Consider the following 22654-nt stretch of genomic DNA (forward strand, 5'->3'; position numbering starts at 1 on the left):
GCTAAGATTGATAACTCCCTAGGGTCATTCATCCCTGTAAACATCTAGGACTGTTCACTAGAGGCCCAGAGTTCACCAATTAGTGAGAGAGAAAAACCAGGATTAGAGTCAAGGCTACTATATACCTGCACCAACAAAACTTAAAAACAAGTCTTGAAAAGGTTTAAGCGATCAATATTGTTTAAAGAAAGACAAATTTAAATTATCTGACATCTAATGAAAATTTACTACACAGTATATGGTGTAGGACGACAAGAACAATATTCAAGAGAAAAATTAAGCAGCAGTAGCAGACACAGAAATGGCAGAGAATAGAATGAGCAGAAACAGACTTTAATAAAACAAATACATATAAATATGCTCAAGGATTTAAAAGAAAACATAAATATAATGAGGAGGTAAATGGAAAATATATACAAGAACCAAATGAAACTTCTAGATCTGAAAAACGCAATGTCTTAAATGAACAATTTATTGGGTGTGACTAAAAGAAGTTTATTTACCAGGAAGAAAAGATGAGTACAGCAACAGAAACTACACAAATACAGGGAGAATAAAGAGTAAGAAAAAAATGTACCGAGACTTAGAGACCTGTGAGACAGTATCAAGCAGTCTATCCTGGGTGTAACCGGAGTCCCGAAAGAAAGTGAGTGAAAATAATATTATAAAAAATAATGCCTGATATTTTCCAAAATTAAAAAATAATGCAAATCCACAGATACAAGCTCAGTGAACAATAGCAGGATACAAACAAAGAAAACAGCATTGAGGCAAGTTATAATCAAGTTGTGGAAAACCAGTGATAACAAGAAAATCTTAAAAACAAGCAGAAGAAAAAATACACTATCTGACTTCAAGACTTGCTATAAAGCAACATTAATCCAGATTCTGTGATCTTGGTGTAGAGTTAGACATATAGATCAGTGGAATAAAGGAAAGAGTTCAGAAGTTTGCTCACATATATATGTTCAATATTGATTTCTAACAAAGGCATGAGAATAATTCAAAGTTCAATTGCTTTCTAACAAAGGCATGAGAATAATTCAAAGGGACATGATAATCCTTAACAAAAACTGGTATGGAAAACTTTGGTTACCTATATAATATAATGACTCACAACCTTTTTTTAGTTCATACACAAAGTTGTATGCCTCAAAATGTTTCTTTGCCCTATATGTAAAAACTAAACTAGAACGAGAAAATATAAAAGCAAATCTTTCTCGGATAGGACATAAAGCACTAACCATAGAAGAAAAAATTGACAGAATGGGACATACCAAAATTAAAACACTCTACTCTTCAAAACAAAAGACAAGTTATAGGTTTAGGTAAAAATATTTGCAACATATACATCTATAAATGGATTGTATCCTGAATATATGTTACTCCCATACCCAATAACAAAAAGACAGATGCTCCAAGCAAAAAACACGCAACATAGCTGAATCAACAGTTTAGCAAAGGAGCTCTGCAAATGGCCAATAAACACATGAAAAGATGGTCAACATCATTAGACATTAGGAAAACACAAATTAAAACCACAGTGAGAATACACTACACATCCACTAGAACATATAAAGTTAAAAAAAAATCTGACAATACCAAGTGTTGACAACGGGAACCCTCATACATAGCTGACAACACTGTAAAATACCCCATCAAAAAATTCTTTGGCAGTTTTTTATAAAGCTAAACATACACTTAACATACAAATCAGTAATTCTACTCCTAGGTATTTACCCAAAAGAAATAAAGCAACTGTTTACCAAACCTTGAATATAATATTCATAGCAGCTTTATTTATAATTGTCTATACCTGGAAATAACTAAATTTCTGTCAATGAATGAACAAATCGTGTCATGTCCATACAATGGAACACTACTCAGAGATTAAAAAAAGACCGTGTTACTGATACACACATGCATGGATGTCAGAAGCATTTTCTGACTGAAAAAAAAAATTGAAAATATCACAGAACCTTTTTATATAATTCATTTATATGAAATTCTAGAAAAATCAAAACTAATGCACAGTGCCAGAGAACAGACGAAGGATTGCTTGTGGCTGAGTGGAGAGTGGGGGTGAAGGGTTGAGTAAAAAGGAGCAAGAGAGAACTCTTTAGTGTGCTATTCTACACCTAGATCGTGGTGTACACATTTGTCAAAATTCATCAAATGTACATATATAAGTAGATTTTTGCATGTAAATTATACTTCAAATAAAATAGATTAAAAAACCAATATGGTTTAGGCAGTTAAAGTAACCAAAGTAAAATCTCATTTCAAAAATTTAATCCAAATTATGATGGAAAAAAAATCCAGACCTTTAGAAGTGGAACATTTTTTAAATCTCCAGGAAAGCCTCTTTCTGGGCGGGGAAAACAAAACCCAGCTTTTAAAATCTGCTTCCCTATCTAAAAGAGTATTATATTGATCTATGACAAAGGAAGCAAAGATATACAATGGAGAAAAGACAGTCTCTTCAATAAGTGGTGCTGGGAAAACTGGACAGCTACACGTAAAAGAATGAAATTAGAACACTCCCTAATACCATACACAAAAATAAACTCAAAATGGATTAGAGACCTAAATGTAAGACCGGACACTATAAAACTCTGAGAGGAAAGCATAGGAAGAACACTCTTTGACATAAATCCCAGCAAGATCTTTTTGGATCCACCTCCTAGAGTAATGGAAATAAAAACAAAAATAAACAAATGGGACTTAATGAAACTTAAAAGCTTTTGCACAACACAGAAAACTATGAACAAGATGAAAAGACAACCCTCAGAATGGGAGAAAATATTTGCAAACAAATCAATGGAAAAAGGATTAATCTCCAAATATATAAACAGCTCATGCAGCTCAATATTAAAAAAACAAACAACCCAATTAAAAAATGGGCAGAAGACCTAAACAGACATTTATCCGAAGGAGACATACAGATGGCCAAGAAGCACATGAAAAGCTGCTCAACATCACTAATTAGTAGAGAAATGCAAATCAAAACTACAATGAGGTATCACCTCACACCAGTCAGAATGGCCATCATCAGAGAATCTACAAAAAACAAATGCTGGAGACGCTGTGGAGAAAAGGGAACCCTCTTCTACTGTTGGTGGGAATGTAAATTGATACAGCCACTACGGAGAACAGTATAGAGGTTCCTTAGAAAACTAAAAATAGAAATACCATACGACCCAGCAACCCCACTACCGGGTATATACCCAGAGAAAACCATAATTCAAAAAGACACATGCACCCCAATGTTCACTGCAGCACTATTTACAATAGGCAGGTCATGGAAGCAACCTAAATGCCCATCGATAGACGAATGGATAAAGAAGATGTGGTACATATATACAATGGAATATTACTCAGCCATAAAAAGGAACGAAATTGGGTCATTTCTAGAGACATGGATGGATCGAGAACTGGCATACAGGGTGAAGTAAGTCAGAAAGAGAAAAACAAATATCATATATTAATGCATAAATGTGGAACCTAGAAAAATGGTACAGATGAACTTTTGCAGGGCAGAAATTGCAGGGCAGAAATTGCGACACAGATGTAGAGAACAAATGTATGGACACCAAGGGGGGAAAGTGGCGGGCGGTGGTGGTGGTGGTGGGATGAATTGGGAGATTGGGATTGACATGTATACACTGATATGTATAAAATAGATAACTAATAAGAACTTACTGTATAAAAAATAAAATTCAAAAATTAAAGAAAAAAGAGTATTATACTGAAGTACAACTAACCACTGTACATAAAGCTGTAAGATATATAAAAATACTTAAAAATGTGTATGAGGTAAAGAAAATAAAAAAGGAATCAAGTTGGATATTCTTACAAGTTTGTCAGGCCATTCAAGCAATAAAATAAAAATCAAACCATTTAAAATATGCCCCAGAAAACTAAATGTTACATTTACTTTAATTCATAAAGTATAAATAAAAAAAGGGATTTGCTAGCACCACCATCATGACCAAAACATACCTAAGCTACTAAAAATATAGTGTTAAGTCATCTTTATCATGTTAAATGAAAGTAATAGAGAGGACTAATGACTATTCAAAGTTAGCAAGCAATTCACTTAAGATGAAGAAATCACTGCAGGATTTCTTGTTCCACGATGGAATGAATTTAGCATTCAGCAAACTGGAGACAACAGAAACCCCCTCTTGCCCCCTCCCACACCAAAGGAAAATGCTCTCAGAGCATTTTGTTAAACAGCAAAGACACAGAAATTTCACTACTCTTGTTTATTTCATGCTACCTCAAAAAAGACACAGCCCAGTGAAAATGTGAGAAGAGAATCTGTCCTGTAGGCTACTGGCAAGGCAGACTTTCAGAGTTTTGTTTCCTGGTGCTGATAACGGGGTGGGAATTAACGGTAAAGGAGGGCTGGGCATAGACAGCTTATCCGAAGACCCTCCCTTGATCAATATATTTTCTTAATACACTCTTGGGCACGAAGATCATGTGGATCGTTTTTACCTAGAGTTGATTTAAATTTGATGAATCCTTCGTTGAAATCTGAAGAAAAAAGTCTGGGGTTCTTTTTACGGGAGATAAAAGGAGATAGATTGAAAGGGGATGAGAGGAAGAAGAAAAGTCATGTACTCACAGGGTCTCCCAAAGAACAATCCAAACTGGGTATTGCCCGACGAGTCATGAAAGGGTTGCAGTTCAATCACTTAAATTCTGGACTGTTTACTCGCAGTCCTTGGGACAGGGAAGGGCAATCCAAGCAGCCTCCTGCAGGGACCTACGCTGTATATTTATTGCCATTTTTTGAGTGTGCTGGGACATGGAAAAGGTGGGGAAGTATTGTTCTCTGCTTTTTTATTTACTGAAGAGAAAGTTATGCATTATTAAAAAGTGAAACTGAGTGTGAGGTAGGTTCCAGCCAAGGAGAAGAAAGTAACTAAAGTTCCAAGAAGGTCTTAGTAATGTTATTAATAGTGATATTACTAGCTTTTGCTAATTTTTATTCTGCTTCAATTTTGCTAGCACACATTGGTATTTACACGGACTAACCCATTTAAATCTCTTAACACCCTAATAAATATTACAATTGTTAATCACGTTTAACAAACCAGTAAACTGAGGCTTGGCAAAATTAAGTAATTTGGAGGTGGAGTTGCTGGTAGATGAAGTTAGAGTTGGAACTCCTTCAGTCAGTCTATAGAATCAGCATTGTCACCACTAGGCAGTGACACCTATAATGTAATTTCACACATGGATCTCAAAGACAATGAGAAATGCCACTGTTCAAGTTTTTTGTATACATAGTCAAAACAACGCAATTTCCAGGTTCAGAAATAGTTTTCCTTAATTAAATATGCATAAAGATGAGGTTGATTTACTCTCTAAGATTAGCACGAATCATTTTGTTTTCTTTCCAAGCTCCAGCTTTCAAAAATTATATAGATTACATGGATATAGAAAAAATAATGCAGGTATACCTCGTTTTATTGGGCTTCACTTTACTGCACTTCGAAGATAGTGTATTTTTTACAGATAGAAGGTTTGTGACAACTGTGCCTCAAGCAAGTCTACTGGCGCCATGTTTTTTGACAGCTTTATTTTTAAATTAAGGTATGCACATTGTTTTGACATAATGCTATCGCACACTTAATAGACTATAGTGTAAACATAACTTTTACATGCACTGGGAAACCAAAAAATTCATGTGACTCACTTTATTGTGATACTTGCTTTATAGCAGTGGTCTGGAATTGAAGCCACAATATCTCTCATATGCCTGTTATTATAAAGAGCCCGTAAAAATTGAGATATTGTATTTTTATCTAAAAATGTGTGTCAGATATTATAATAGAAGTAATAAAGATTGATATAGAATACAAATTATGAAAAACAATTAGTAAGTTTTGAGTAATATCAAATAATAAATTCATCAAGAAAAAAATTTCCACCATTTACCCCTAGTTGAAAATGAAAATTAAACAGTAACAATTAATACTAGAGCCACCTTAAAGAAAATGTTACTAATGGAGACATTCAGCACAAGAAATAGTCCAACAAGTGAAAAATGAGTCTACATTTCACATTAGAAAACAAAAGTGAACCTGTAATCATCATAGGGAAGAAAATGTCCTTTAGCCATTAAGGAATCTGAATAAGAGTAATGTAAAACAAAAATCATTCAAACGGCATTTAATTGAGAACTTCATAGGTTCCTGGTGTGGTTCCAGGAACCCTGATATTTTTTCCCTGGCTTCAAAAGGCAAAAGGTAATAATGAAAGAAAAAACGACATGATAAATTGTATGGAACTGATTTCTAAATTGACTGAATAATTCAGGCGGGTTAGAGAAATCAGAGATGGCACAAAGGAGAAAGCAAAGAAAGGTTTGAAAAAGGAAGTTAAGCACTTTCCAGATAGTGAAAAAAGCTTGATGAAACTCATGCAATTGGAATCCCAAGTTGGAAATTTGCTTTGCATGGAAAGTGATTAAGTTAGATTGGGAGGGATAAGTGCCTGGTCAGAATATAAAGGTCGAATTATGAGGACTGAAGTTCCATGGTAACATTTAGATAAAGATATTAGGAAGGTATCACTGTGTGTTCTGCCATAGAGAATGGGAAAGTGGTATTGGAATTTCACAGTAAGCTAACTGAATTAGTGTAAAGAGGACACGGATGTGGAAGGAAGCTCTTGCAATGATAAAAAAAAAAATTGTTTTAGTATTAATTATGTTAGTGACTAGGGAAAGCAGAGCCAAAGAGAGAGTGAAGAGATATGATGGCTGGAAATCAGAAATAGGAATACCAACTGCTTATAAGAGATAAAGAAGAGGAGATGATCAAAGGTGGCTTCACGATAATCCATCCCAGAGTCTAAATGGTGGTTCCAAAGACAGAAATGGAAGAGTGAGAAAAAACAGCACATTTTACAGAGGATGAACTTTTACTAACTTTGAGATGAGAGTGGAGCAATGAGTGTACTGCCTTTAAGACTGACAGTATTAATAAAACATGTGATAGACTTTGAGTTGTCTTTAAGGTAAAAAAAGAAAGAGATCTTTAAACCTTTAAACCATTAACATGCCACAGATCTCTTCTAACACAACATTTTATACCTTTATGTTAGACTAAATTACAGCAATAGAAAGATACTGGCAGGAGCAAATACTCATTTGTTCAGATTTTATAGCCTACCTATTTCCGAAATGATGTAGTGAGATCTGTCTATTAACATGAGAGGAAGATGATCTAAAAGCAGTGTTGTACAACATTAATGTAATGTGAGCCCCAAATGTAAGCTACATATATAATCTTAAATTTTCTAATAGCCACATTAAAGAGGTAAAAGAAAGCAAGTAAGATTAATTTTAATAATGTTATATAACATTTAAAATATACTATCTTTTAATATGTAATGAATATATGTCATCATTACTTAAGTATTAATATATTTCTATACTATGTCTTTGAAATCTGGTGTTTATTTTACACTAAAGCATATCTCAATTCATACCAGTCACATTTTAAATTCTCACTAGCTACATGTGGCTACCAGTTTGAAAGTACAAATACACAGTTCTTTGCAGAAATTCTGTCAACAGAGGAACAAAGATCAAAGACTTGAACGTAATAACTTCAACATACAATTTAAGTGCAACGTAGACATAAGTATAAATGAGTAACCAGGGCAGAATTTTAAAGCCACATAAATGAAGAAAAATAACTTTGATTTTAGCTTTTAAAGGTCACCAGGAAAAATAAAAAGCATTTCTTAATGGAAAAATAAACTTAGTATTTTCCTCAGTTTATATTAGCTATATTAAACATCAAGATTGTAGCATTTAATTGAGAAGAAAAAAAAAAAAGAAGCACCATCAAAAGCTAGAAGGCAACAAGAGACAACATCAGGAACGGTGCAAAAGCAAGACCAAAATCAACTAGGAATGAGGAAAATGAAGATGATGGATGAGCAAGTGGAGTTCATTAATCAGTAAGTTCTTATCTCTTTAAAAATAACACAAAAGCATGGAAGAATACTTTAAAATGTACATAACTCAAAACAGATCGAAGACCTAAAAGTAAGTTATAAAATACTTGGAAGGAAACATAGGTGCAAATCTCTGTGACACTGGATTAAGCAACATATTCAAAACAAAAGAAAAAATAGATGAATAGACTTCAACAAAATTAAAAATAATTGTGCATCAAAGGACACTATCAAGAAGATGAAAAGACAACCCACGGAATGGGAGAAGATACTTGCAACTCATATAGCTGATAACGGTCTAGTATCCAGAATATATTTAAAATCTCTTACAACTCAACAGTAAAAAAGACAAACAAGCCAATTAAATAATGGGCAAGAGACCTGAATAGACAGTTCTCTAAAGAAGATAAGCAAATATCAGCAAATATCCAATAAATAAATGAAAAAACTGTTCAACATCATTAGTCATTAGCGAAACAGAAATCAAAACAACAATGATCATTTCACATCCACTAGGATGGCAACAATTTAAGAAAAAAAAAAAGGAAAATAACAAGTGTTAGAGAAGATGTGGAGAAACTGGAACGCCTCATAGATTGCTGGTGGGAATATAACAGGCACCGTGGAAAACAATTTAGCAGTTCCTCAAAACTTAAACAGAGTTACCAGATAACCCAGCAATTTCACTCCTAGCTATATACCCCAAAACACTGAAAACATGTTAAAATAAAAATCTGTACACGAATTTTCAGAGCAGCATTACTCGTAACACACAAAAAGTGAAAACCACCCAAATGTCCATCAACTGATGAACAGATAAACAAAACATAGTATATCCATACAACAGAATATTGTCCAGTCATAAGAAGTACTAATACACGCTGTAATGTGGAGAAACCTGAAAATATTATGCAAAGTCAAAGAAGCCAGACACAGACACATAAAAGGCCACATAATGTATGATTTCATTTATATGAAAATGTCCACAAAAGGAAAATCCATAGGAACATAAAGTAGATTAGTGGCTGCCAGGGGTTGGAGGAGTGGGGGATGAAGAGTGTCCACACTTAACTGGTACAGAATTTCTTTGAGTTGATGAAAATGTTGTGGAATTAGGAAGTAGTGATGGCTGCGCATCATCGTGAATACACTAAAACCCACTGAATTGTACACTTTAAAATGGATAAAATGGTGCATTTTATGTTATATGAGTTTTATCTCAATAAAAAACACAAAAACAAAAAACAACATACCACAGTAGCTCAGAAATTCTGAGGAAAAATAATTTGCCACGTTTTGGCAAACTCCATAATAGACTAGGAAATTATTCTATTAGAAGAGAGAAGCAAAACAAACACTATCAAAGAACTAATAGCAGTAAATACAGTAACCTATATTTATACTACAACTATACTTGACCTACAATTAACATGCAGGTGAAATATACAAGAAATAGAAGACAGTCTTATGAAAACAATGAATCAGAGAATCAAAGAATCTTAGGTAAAAACTATTAAAAATCAAGACATATTTTAAGAAGTGGTTTAGGGCCCTTGGCCATCTCCAGAGCACTGTTTCTGAATCAGACTCTCCCAAGGGGCTGGAAAAATGTAGATTGCTGGGCTCCTAGTCAGTACAACAGGAGCAGAACCTCTGCAGGGTGTGGTCAGGAATCTCAATTGTCAACGTCTTCCCTCAAGACAATTTTTATGCACTTTTCAATAGGAAAACCACTTAGGAGGTCTAGAACTCAAGAAAAACATCCTTATTTATTTATTTTTTTAACGATACTATATACAGACTACTTTATGTCAAAGTGACTATCAAGTGCATCCTTGATACATCAAAAAAGTTTTTAAAGGCAGTGTCCTGACTGCTTAGAAATTGAAGTCTCCTCCCCTTCGCTGGGGAATGAAGGTAAGAAGTGGCAAGGGAGAGCTGTGAGCTGGTTGAAATCTTGTCTCTTTCACTCTCCCCAAAAGTTAATTCCAAGTGCAGACACTGTTTCACCCCATCTCAGGACTGCCTCTGGTCAGAAAAAAAGGGACTCACAAATTTTCATGATTCTAAACAGTTGAACATAATGTACAAGAATTAGATTGCTCATCTGTGAATTAGAATAAAAAAAGAGTCCTGATCTCCTAACTTACAGCAATGACTGAAAGAGAAAATGGATTCAAAACAGTTTGGAAACGCTGATGGGCAAGAGAGAGAGCGAGACTTGGACACGTAAGAAGAACTGTTGCACAAATACAGCTCAGTGGTAGAGGCTGAGAACAAGGGCTTCAAACTGGAGCTAGACTGTCACTACCTGGGTGACCTTGACCTGATTTGACTTCTCTGGGCCCCAGCGCCCTCAGCTCTACAATGAGACAATAATATCTACCCTGTAAGGTTGTCGTGAGGACTAATGCTTTAAAAGATGTAAAGTGCTTATAACAAGACCTAGTACATTACATATTTGCAATAGTTAAAAGTCTTTTTGTAAATCAAGATGGTCCCCCAAAGTTGCATTTTCTACACCCTACAGTTTATAAGCCTTAAAGAAGTTACTTTAAATGAGAATAGAGACCTTTTAAAACCTAGATAGATTAGTTCTGTAAAGTCACATTCCCAATATCCTGCTTCATTTGCCTGAGTTCTTTGATTGCCTGCACACACCCACCCCTTACTTTCCCTTTAAAATCCAGTTGGAGGGATGATCAATAATAAAGGGGATGGTAATCTACCTCTCAAACTCCTTCTCTAGTATCTCCAAGTCCCTGGTTGTAAATGCTTATAATTTGTACACCTGGATTACTTATCATTGTTCACCCGTAATTATATACCCACAATTGTATATTTCCATTAGTGGAAAAAAAATCACAAAGGAATGCCACATTTTAAAAAATGCTGTTGTCCTCCTATATATCCGTTGAGTACCAGGCTTCAAGAAAATGTTTAGTGTCTGAATTCCTTTTTAACATACTTTAGAAAAAAAGAAGTATGAAGCAACATAAAAATTTCTTAAAAACTGTCTTTCTTAGAACTATGAAAAGTAGCAGTCTCCATTTCAGCAGCCACCTTCACCAGGGAGAAGGCAGCTCTTGACTATCAGAAGAGGAAATCTAATGGCTATTCATTTCAGGTCCTGGCAAAAACTATTTTTCTGAAGAAGAAGTTTCTAATATTGATGCAGTTATCAGTCCCTGTACATTTTGGAAATCAGACACACAGTATAAAATCATTATCTAATTGATTCTTCCAACTCTTTTTTGAGGATCTCTAGTACCAAGTTAATTTTGTAATTTTACCATCCAAAGGCAATTTTCAGGAAATTACGACTAGCATCAATGGTATTTCCACAATTCTGACCAAATTATCTAGTTTACAGCATTATGGAATGATAATCCATTTCATAATACTCAATGATATTAGCTCCAGAATTAGAGTAGCTTTACCTCATGTGACACTATTGAAGTTTAAAGAGAATCAAAGAATATAAAACAAATATTTTTAACCTACTGAACCAAATACACAGTAACACATTATGAAGTACTGACTAGTAAGTTTTGCTTGCAACTGACCAGAAAAGGAAAAGGAACCCTTGGAATGTACATGGTCCGGTTCCCTTCACTTGAGTCAGGCTCCTTATTCTTCACACTACTGTTTCCATATAAGGGGAGGTCATTTAATTACTCTTTTCTCTTTAAATTTATGTACTGTCACTTTATACTTGTAGGTCAGGTCCTTACTGTAATAGATATAACTATTATGATACACAGAAAATTATTCATTTTAATATTTTATTGAGTGCTTGACATATTCAAGGGATTATATTAACCTTTTTAAAAATAATTTTTAAGTTGAGCAAAGTTAGGAACTGATATCTATTTATATAAAATTTTATATTTAGAAGTTGACATCAAAGATGATAACATACGAAAAAGGCCACGCGGGGAAAATAAAACTGCAACAAATTTTACATGTGTTTGCTATGTGACAATGGCTGATGTAAACAGGTTAAAGTCACTATTGCTGAATTTATTATTTTTAATGGCATTAGAAGTAACTGCTCGAAAGATCTTTATTTTCTTGTTTCAACAAAGAATGGCAATATATTTTGGTATATGAGACCTAGTGCATGAGCTTCAAATTCGATTAAATATATCAAGTTTACACAAAGCCATATGTATGAAAGGGGATCTTTTAAAAAAAACTTTATTTGAGAAAGGAAGAGACTTATAACAGAAGGCAAGAAGAGAAACATACAAACAATATATTTACAACACAAAACAAGAGATCACCTTCAAGGGTGTAAATTATAATAAATACAGTAGATTTTAAAAGAGACATTTATCAATTAGCTCTAAGATTATTTAAGTCCAGCTTTCCTTTTCACTGGTTCCAGGTAGTTTCTTGATTAAATTCAAAGACTATCAAATTCAAACAATTAACGTCCACCAACTGTACTGATGAAGCTCTCTCAAATGACATTATAAAAAATAGGGTTTTTTTTTGTTTGTGATTACATATCTTTGCAGTAATATTATACAAAAGCCTGCTCAGCCACATGTTCCTCCCCAAATAAAATGTATTTTAAAAGATGCACTATCCCTTTTTTATGAGATTGAAAAAAGACTTTAAAGAAAATGTATATTTATGAGATGGGAAAAATAAACAATTTTATCTTAGGAATGTCATATTTTTAATGCAAAACAACTGACAAAAAGTCATTTTAATCTGAAGGAATATACTAACCAAAATATGTTGGTAGTAGGAAGTGTTGCCTATCACAGCTATTTGTCAAATTATCAGGACTTTCATTATATGGAAATGTTTTAAACTTTCTAACTTCTAGTTATGTTAATTTAATTTGAATGGAGACTTTAAAAAAGGATAATGTATCTTTAGCAGTAACCTTTTTTAAGAAATATTTTAAAATGTCACAGCAAAATGTAAACAACACGTGCCAGTAACATACAGTTGTACAAGGTCTACATTTGGCAAAACTGCTATATCTCCTTTGAAACAGGATACTACACCTTAAAATGCCTTGGATTTAGAAATATAAATATTTTAATAGAAAAAACCTCACAAAGATTCTAGGTCAATTTGGATTATCCATATTAAAGGGGTCTTAATACAACGAATCTTTAACTAGCTTAACAAAAGTAAACCTATAAAACAAGGTAAACATATCAAAAGGGAGTATGAAGGAAATGTTCCAGTGAAAAGCTTCCTTAACAATTTCCCTACTTGTGGTGTTATTTTCTTAGACAATAAATCAATTCATAGAGTGCCCTTTAAAAACAGAGAGAGTAAAACACTATCCTCCGTTTTTTTTTTTTTTCCCTACATTCCTCAGTACATGAATCACTTGGACTTCCTGTTTCCACAAGGCATTTCCTGTTCGGCCTCATAGAATCAGTTTTCTGTAGAACAGCAGGAACCTGACAAAGAACTGACTTAAATAAACAGTCTACTGTTGCCTTCAAAGTTGTTTGCATTTCATAACATCAAAGGACATAGTCCTTCTGAAGGTGCATTATGTACAAGTAGATTCTTTTGTTAAACCTAACTTTCCTAATTTTTTATTTGCCAAAAGAGTATGGTATATGCCGTGTCATTATGGAATTATATTAAAGAGATCCTAGTGACAATGATTATCAAACATGATACACCTTCTTCTTTTAAACACGATTTTGACTTCATATCAGATAATAATCACACCGTTACTATGTTTTCCACAACTGTAGATACAATACAGTATCTGATTGGACCATAATGCTGCACATTACTTCTTGCCAACATTTGCATCTGCTTCATTTGATCTTTTTCAACAAACAATGTCATCAAATAACACAGGATAAAAATGAAATGAGCAGTACTAGGTGAGACATAATGTAATATTTAAAATAGTGCTGTGCTGTACTTTGCATCTATATATTTAAAACCACCTCTATTCCTAAAATTTTCAGTTGCAATCTATACAATAACCTAGGACTACTGGCATAGTAACCAGAACATTTCACTTAACAAAAAAAGAGAGAGGAAGGAAGGGCTGACTACCTTTAACAGGGTTCAAGACTGTAGTATGATACATTATGTACAACAATGTGAAAATTGAATTCTGCATATCAAAAAAATCAAGAACTAATAGAATGTTTCATTGACCAGACTGGGAAACTATATCCAGCAGTCACTGATCTCAACAGATAAACTAAAAACAACAGTGATTTCGTTTTCCTTAGAAGTAACTGGTGGGGCAGGCTTTGGGATGAATTAAAACCCTATTTCTTGGATACTGATGTAGTATAATTTTAGTGTAACAGGTATTTCCTTACCAGTAGAGTTTCAATGAAACCTTGATATCTATATAGAGATCAGTATATAGAAAGATCTATATATAGACATATCTGCATTAGAATCCTTAAACACTAAAGTCAAATCATTCAGAGATATAATAGGATAGGAAATTATATCCATTTACCAAGGCCTGCAATGCATTTCATATTCAGATAATGACTTTAATTACAAATCCTGGAGCTAAATCTTTGCCTATTACCTGTTGCATAAAAGCAGCCTGCTCCCCAGATTCCATTTCCTGGATCTGAGCATCTTCATCACTGTCCACTGGTTCCTCCTTGACCTTCACAGCCCCAACTTGTCCCAATGTGTCATCCACACAAGCACTGCTGTCACTCCTAGTGCTGTTGCCACTAGAGGGCGCTCTGTCTTCCTGCATCGCCTGGTCCCCCTGAAGCTCTTCCTCCGCTTCCTCGAGGTGACTGCCTGGTTGCTTCAGTTGTTCAATAGATTTCGAAAGCAGCTAGAAGAGAGTGTTCAGGGGTTCAAAATTCAATAGTTCTTGGTGGTAACAGAGCAGCAATAAACACTTTGATTTCTTATGACTCTACTTCAGTACACTCTGATGTCTAATCTCTGAACATTCCTTTCAGAATGAATTTGTATGCAACAAACTTCCTCAGTAGTACTAAATCTGAAGCAGTCCCATCAATTCCATATTGTATGGGTGTCCTAGACAGCGACTGAAGTCTTTAAGTGGTTTTTAAAGATACATCACTCTTTTGGAAAAAAGTAAGTAATAAACTTTTTCTATGGAAACCACAAAACTTTCACAATCTCATTTTCCAACAAATGGCAACCACTGTAAAAGGCAGAAGCACAAATGCTAAGAGTTCTTCTTGCCTATTCATTTTCCTATACCTAAATGGTCAAATGATAAAAGACCTTCATATATACTTCTGAAACATGGATATACTGATTTTGAAATCCTGAACTTTAAAAAGATGTGGAATTAAAAAAAAAATTGACAGCACTAAAAATGTTTTAGAAACATATCCAAATGTAAATTAAATAACAGGAGAGAGACAAAGAATTCTTTTTAATTTGAAAATTATTATTTAGATCTTTTATTTTGTAAATTAAATCATACTTAATCTTCAGAAGTTATGAATTATCATTAAAAAAATAATTGACAACACACCTATCTTAAACAATAGCAAAATGCCATAGTATAAAAGCTCAGTATATGGGGAAGAATTCTCAAGATGATTCCATCTCGTGTAGGCTTTTTGTTTTATTTGACAAGGACCCTATTGACTGATCATCTTCAGATCTTGAACTGTGTTTTCAAGAGTGGTTAGAATTTTCTGCTGAGTCAGTGCCCATGTAAGCAACACACCAATTATTATAATGAGCAGCACGGTTAGAATACCGCCACAAAAATCATGAATACAGATTTTTCTATGAAAAATTCAAATTTACCTCCTACTCACACCTAACTAAACACATACTGTAGAGTTAGAATACATAAGAACTCAAACTTCGCAGGGTGTCTCTAACCCCTCAGATCATTCCTCCAATGCCCTGCATACGCTGACAAAGCCTTTCAATTTCACTGTAGTAGAATTATCCTGGGGGTTTTCATTCATTTGTTCAGCAAATATTTACCGAGTGCCAACTATGTTCAAGACACCCTGCTAGGCACTGGGAAAACAGCCACTGCCCTGCCCTCATGGAGCTTATAGTTTAGAGTGTTAGAAAGGCACCAAATAGATACATAAATTTGTTCTTCAAGTGTGGTAAATGAAAAAAAAAAAAAGAAACACAGGGTGTTAAAAGAAAACAACACACTAGTTGGTATAGGAGGGGAAGTGTGGAGTATGAAGGAAAGTTTCACTGAGGAAGGTCTATGTTTAGGCTGAGACATGAAAGATGAAGGATGGACAGGAGTCGTTGGGTGTGTGTAAGGAGTGGAAATCAGGAGCACTTCTGGCAGAAGGCACAGTGCGTGGACTGACAGAGGAGCCCCATGCATTTGAGCCATTGAAAGGCCAGTGGGGTTTGAGCACAGGAAGACAGGGAGAGAAAGCTGGAAGATGATTTTGGAGAGGGTAGCACAGTTTATAATATATTTGGGTTGTGAATAAGCTTCTAGAGAAATAAAATCTAACTTAGGATAAACCATATATGAGACCTAAACATCACTAATCCTAAACTAGACATGATCAAGCGAAGAGAATACATACCAATCAAAACTCATATCAAAATGAAGAAGGTAAACTTAAATATTAATTTCCTTCGTCCCTACAATCTAACGTCTATTGTTCCTGGACAGTTAGTATAAGGAGAACATTCATCCCACCATGCTTTAAATGTTTTTAGGTACTTTTTAGGAAACTATCTGCAGGACTTTTGTACCAATCGTGAACACTGACCAGCTCTTCTTGTCTTAAATACATAATAACTTGAACACTGCTGAGATTCTGGAGGAAAGAGACAATGTAATATTCCTGGACTCTGACTACACAATTGTAAAATTCCATTTAATTGGCTAGGGGAAAAAAACATCTAACACCACAGAAAACGAGCAGGGTTTTAATTGAAAAGCTCCAGTTTTAGCTGGGACACCAGAGATAAGAACATTCGGTGACAAACACCCACTCATTTTTTCAGAGAGAGAGAGAGACAGAGAAAGAGAGAGAGAGAGAAAGAAAGAGAGAGAGAGAGAGACAGAGGTCATCAGCCAGGCCTGCAACTTTGACCTCCATCACTAACCTAGGATGACATACAAGAGCAGGTTAGAGGATTTTGTGGGGACAAGAGATTTACTTAGAAAAAGTACTAGTCAGGTGAAAGAGACTGCAGGAGCCCCTCAGAAAGACTATCTGCCAGAAGACTGCTGCAATTCATCTTACGGATGGATGTACTGAGCTGTAGAAAGGCCCCCTCTTGCTACCAAAGCTTCGCTGGAAACGTTCACGGGAGCTATAGCTCATCAGAGCTGATGGGCCAAGGATACCGGTGGGTCAGAGACGCCTCCACAAGGTGGTCAAACAATCCTGCCCATAAGAGCCTCTGTGAGGGCAAAAGAAAAAAAAAACTCTATGGGATGTGTGGCCACAGGACAGGAACTAAAGGCCATTCATGAAAGGTCAGCCAGAGAGCACATGACCAGTGTCCAGGAAATGCCACGTCAAAAGTTCCTGCTGGGTTTCCCTGGTGGCGCAGTGGTTGAGAGTCCGCCTGCCGATGCAGGGGACGCGGGTTCGTACCCTGGTCTGGGAGGATCCCACATGCCGCAGAGCGGCTGGGCCCGTGAGCCATGGCCGCTAAGCCTGCACGTCCGGAGCCTGTGCTCCGCAACGGGAGAGGTCACAACAGTGAGAGGCCCTCGTACAGAAAAAAAAAAAAAAAAAAAAAAAAGTTCCTGCTTCCTGTGGGTGACTCTGCATCTTATCCGGCTTCTGGATGTTTGACTACAGGGAGTATTTAATAACCAAGAGGAAGTTACAGACGCCACCCGCTAAGTAAAAAGACGTTCCTGTTGCTATTTCTCTCCTCAGCTTCAGTTGCAGCGTGGCCTCTCACTGCCTTGACCCCCTAGCCTCCAATGGTCTTGTCCTCCACCCTACCTCAGCTCCCGATGACCTGGTCTTCGTTGGTAACTGTACACTCTCCTAAACCTCAATTTCAAACATCGTTTCTTTCTTCTGGCTCACCCTCAGAATATTCTGACCCCAATCATTCCTCACCGCTGGAGGGTCTTCCAAGCTACTGAGCCTGTCACATTCTCACTGCCCATCACCGCCACCGCCCTCGTTCCCCGACCTCCTTCCTTGCTGGACTAGGTTCCATTCTCCTTCGATAAAAATCACTCGCTTATTATCTTCAACTCCCCTGCCCTTTTCAATATGGATTTTACTGTATAAGTAAGACTTCTAACCTTGGTTAATACTAAATCCCTGCCAAACCCAAGCAGCTGAATAAGCTAGGAAACAAATAAACAAATTACAGTCACACTGAGTGTTTTTCTTCAAATTTGTGATCATAACCCTCAAATGGACCCTCAGTGCTGCCTGGAAATCCTAGTACATTTCTCTAGTTAATTTTCTCCCACTCTTTCAATGACTATTTCAAATTACTTCCTCTCTCCTCAAACCTCTAATATCCAGACCTCTTCCTCACTCCTGCTACCTTTGCTTCTTTATTTCGGTGAGCAAATAGAAGCATCACCAGAGAAACTCAACATTCTTCTACCAAGCTGTCCCACTCACTCTTCCTCCTGTTCCAGTGAAAGAAAGGTCTGTGCAGCCCTATCTTAGTCAACCCCTCAGCTTAATGCCCTGGGTCCTATCCATTCCTGCAGTTATCCACTCTGCCCTCCATCATTCATTTCCCTTCTCTGCTGCAGTACTTCCACTTGGACACCTTCAGTCTTATCATCCATTTAAAATGAAACCTCCCTGACCACCCCCACCCCCAAACCCATTATGTACCTTCCTTCACAGTAAAACTTCTTGAGTTATTTCTCTTCATTGTCTTCATTTCTCTTGTCCCATTCTCTTTAGAATTCTCGCCAACTAGGCTTTCATCCACACTATGTGACTGAAATCTCTCTCGTTAAAGCCAATAATGACTGCATAAATACCAAATCCAGTGGCACTTGAAATAGGATATTAACAGGTGCAGTCAGGATGAAGCATTTTAGAAAAGAAAACATGACAAAATCATAGCATCTTTGAAAGTAAGAGATTGATATTACTCACAGTGGTGCAGCCAAAGACCAGACAAGATATATGTGAATTTACTGAAATATAATTTCCTACAGATAGCAAATACGTCAAAGAAAATCTTTAATACTGACAAAATGCTGAGTGGTTACAGAATAAATCATAAGTACATTTTAACAGAAAACCTTTAACAGAAAATCCGATCTGTTAATGTATTTCTGAGGTCACCGGAGTGCCCAGAAATCATATCATTTAGTCCATGAATCACATTTGGTATTTACCACCGCACTGACACAGCGACATACATGAAAGTGTGTATAACAATTTCCAGTGTACAACACAGAAACAATACTGTTTGTTCCGGTGCCTCTGGATTCATCTACACTTCTGCTGGACTAAAGGAAACACGAGGGAGAAAAGTGCCAGAATGGATAATGCTATGATAACTGGACAAGAAGGCCAGACGGCAAAATGATCTCTTCCAAGGGCAGAACTCCTTACGGGTTTGTAAAAGAAATGCTTCTTGACACAAAACAGTGACTTATGAGTGGAGATCGTATAGACGTAAAATGTTGGAATTGGAAATTTTCTAATAACATTCTTCAAATCCTTATTTTATAGAGAAGGAATTTCATGCCCAAGTAAAAGCCGAGTCATCTACAGAGAAGAGAAGACACCTAGAACTTTTTACACCCTTCCACTCTGCATTCTCCTCTCAAACGGCTATATTCCAATGACAACTGAATTCATATAAACAATTCCAATGTCTCCCCTGAGCTCCAAACTTGCATATTCAGCTGCTTACCCAACGTCATCACTTAGATCTAAAATATCCAACAGGCATCAGAAACTTTAAGTAGCTCAAAGATAACCTTTATTCCCATTGCACCCAAATGTATTGATCACCTAATTTTTCTCATCTGAGTAGACAGCATTACCCAGTGGCACGAGTCTAAAATCTAGGATTTATCCTTGTTTCTCTCTCACTTGTCTTCATAAGTATCTGAAAACTTAATTAGTGCGTAGCAACAAAGCTTTGAAACGTTTTTTCCCCCCAGGTTATGAGGCGAATGCCAGTATCCACGTGAATAATAACTACTACTTTTTCACCGTTTATGGAATAAAACATGCTCTTTGTGAAGTTTCAAAAAATACAAAAGAAATAAATGGGATCTCCTGGAGACTGGTTTGCAAAATATAAATGCACAGAGGGAGTTGACCTGCACTTATTTTTTTTTAGATATTTGACTCAAGCTGTTTTTATTTAAACAGTCAAATTTGCCGGAGTGGAAAAATCAGCAATAAACATCAAGAAGATCTGCAAACAAAAGTCACAGAAAACTGCCTGCCAGGTTTGACTTATTTCAGATTTTTAAAGTGAAAAGCTACTTGTTGTTATTTGTAAGTTTCTGACTATTTACTAGGAAATCCAGTGTTTGGACTACGTTGTCTTCTATGTGTTTTTGAACTACAAATGTGACCATTACAAAGAAGGTATGAGCAAACCCTTTTCTAATTTGTACTGTTGGTGAGTGGCCCCAGCTGCAGGGAGGAGCTGTCTGCTTACTCTCAGTGGGGTGGCAGGGTCTCTCTTTGGTTGAACATCTGGAGGTGATCCCCCAGCAAAGCTGAGCTGTTGCCTTGCTGGCTAGAAAACACAAGAAGAAACATCTGTGTGACAGATAAATGTGTAAGCCTGCGTGAGTCTCGGCTGAGGCCCCATCTGTAAAACACACTGTGTGTCATTCGTCTGACACCAGGTGAGTTACTTTGGTGGGGAACCCAGCTGAGATGAAGAAGATGATGGCTGAGCAGCTTCTTCTACTCCTTTTATCTGTGCTTTTCCTCATCTGTCAGCATGTCTCTGTATTCTCCATGCTACTGTACAGCAATTGTACCAAACACTAAGAATGCTGCAGGCGGTCCATCACCATTTGGGTTTGTAACACACACACTATACACACTTACACTGGAGAGTTTATAGACCAGATAGCATGATAATTTATCCAAACTGCTCACAGCTTCAAGTATTATAACTCGACTCTTGAATTCTTATCAATCCCTGCTAGGGTCATAACTATAGCAAGTCCACAATTTCAGTGGTTGGACTTTGTTATATTATATCATGTTCAACATAATTCCATGTTGAACATCATATAATCTATTGGCAAATGGTGTAAAATTCATTAAATAATATTTAAAGGCTGTGCTGCTAATCTTTACACATTGACCCATTTAAGACCATCTCTGTATAAGTTACATTGTTTGATAAAATTCTAGAAACCAGCATTTATATTTTTAACTTTAGCCACAGAAATCCTTCATGTCCCCACAAATATCTTTAGATATGGAATATCAAACTAAGAACGGAGTATACAAGGAGTAAATCTGTTTCTGATAGACATCTGATTTTCTAAAATTGCCAACAAACCATTCAGCACAAGTGTTTGAATTAAACCATGCAAAATGACCTTCAACCCTATTCATCACTTTCTTATTTTGCCTCAGATTTTAAGACAGATTTTACTTAGGGAATGGCAATAGCATAAGTTTTTTTTTTTTTCCTTTTAAATAAATGTAAAATACTTCTTTTGGAAAATAAAACCCTTCCCTTAAGCTCCAAGGAAACTAGATTTAAAAATAATGATAAAATTCTGCCTCAATTCACAAATAGATTAGGTATGTACCAACTGTTCTCAAAAACAACCAGAGCTTGGAGGGCTTTCAAATCAAGAGGTCTTCTTAGAGAAGAACTCCGACTCAAGCCAAAATACTACATGCCATTTTGCTTCTGTGAATTTTAGGGAAATAACCAGCAGAAGCAAAGTTAAATAACAAGAGAGAAAGATTTTCTAAGTACTGGTCCATTATTCACATAAGTTAAAACTCTAAACTGAAAAACACCCTTTCTTGCCAATACTGAAGAGATATAAAATTAATCTAGGGATCAAATGAATTCTTAATAAAAATGCGTTTATTTTTATAATGCTAAACGACTATCCAAAACAATGCCAGCAATTAAAATATCCTTTCTTCGGCTCTCAAAACATCCTGATATTCCAATAACTCAATTATGTGTTCACTTCCAGAAAGGAGACTGAACATTTCCTCCTCCCGGCTAGTTAGAGAAACTTACCCACTCTTTCATTCATTCAACAAATTTTTACTGAGCACTTGCTATAGGCCATGACCTGGGAAGAGAGCGGTCAATCAGGCAAGATTCTGTCTCTCAGGGGGAAATAAAAAATAAGTAACTGAAGATTGGAACTAAATGTGATAGGGAATAATGGGGGAAGGAGTGGGTGTCTGTGTCCAGTTTGGATGGGCAAGGAAGGCCGCTCTGAATAGCTGAGGTTTGAGCTGAGAGAGACTCCAAAACCAAGGTTGAATCACAAGAACACCTGGAGGTCGAACATTCCACACAGAACCGTGACTCGCAGTTCATTCCAGGAGATGGAAGGAGACTCCTCACACACTGGAGAGAAGGCCAATGTGGTGGGAGCTCAGCGAGTAAGGGTGGGGAGTCGGAGATAAGGTCAGTGAGGGGGCAAGAGCCTGTGGGCCATGAAAAGATATTTGGATTTTATCCAACAAACAATAAGGAGCAACTGGGGAGTTTTTAGGAAGCCCTTGACATGATTTGATTTGCATTT

At 36.1% G+C, this 22654-nt stretch overlaps 1 protein-coding gene across 12 annotated transcripts in view; it reads right to left on the reverse strand.

Annotated features, from left to right (window-relative positions):
* The window catches only part of HDAC9 (histone deacetylase 9), a 580466-nt gene that overhangs the window by 379621 nt on the left and 178191 nt on the right, over positions 1-22654 (reverse strand). For 10 of the 12 annotated variants that reach the window (XM_065883431.1, XM_065883434.1, XM_065883438.1 and 7 more), the window contains one exon: positions 14480-14794. In XM_065883431.1, the coding sequence (XP_065739503.1) occupies positions 14480-14794 (315 nt within the window). Of the gene's footprint in view, positions 1-14460; positions 14795-22654 lie in introns of those variants that run through there. The other 2 variants (XM_065883429.1, XM_065883432.1) reach the window with 2 other exon arrangements.

The sequence above is a fragment of the Phocoena phocoena genome, chromosome 9 (genome assembly GCF_963924675.1).
Source record: "Phocoena phocoena chromosome 9, mPhoPho1.1, whole genome shotgun sequence".
In the NCBI taxonomy this organism is placed as follows: Eukaryota; Metazoa; Chordata; class Mammalia; order Artiodactyla; family Phocoenidae; genus Phocoena; species Phocoena phocoena.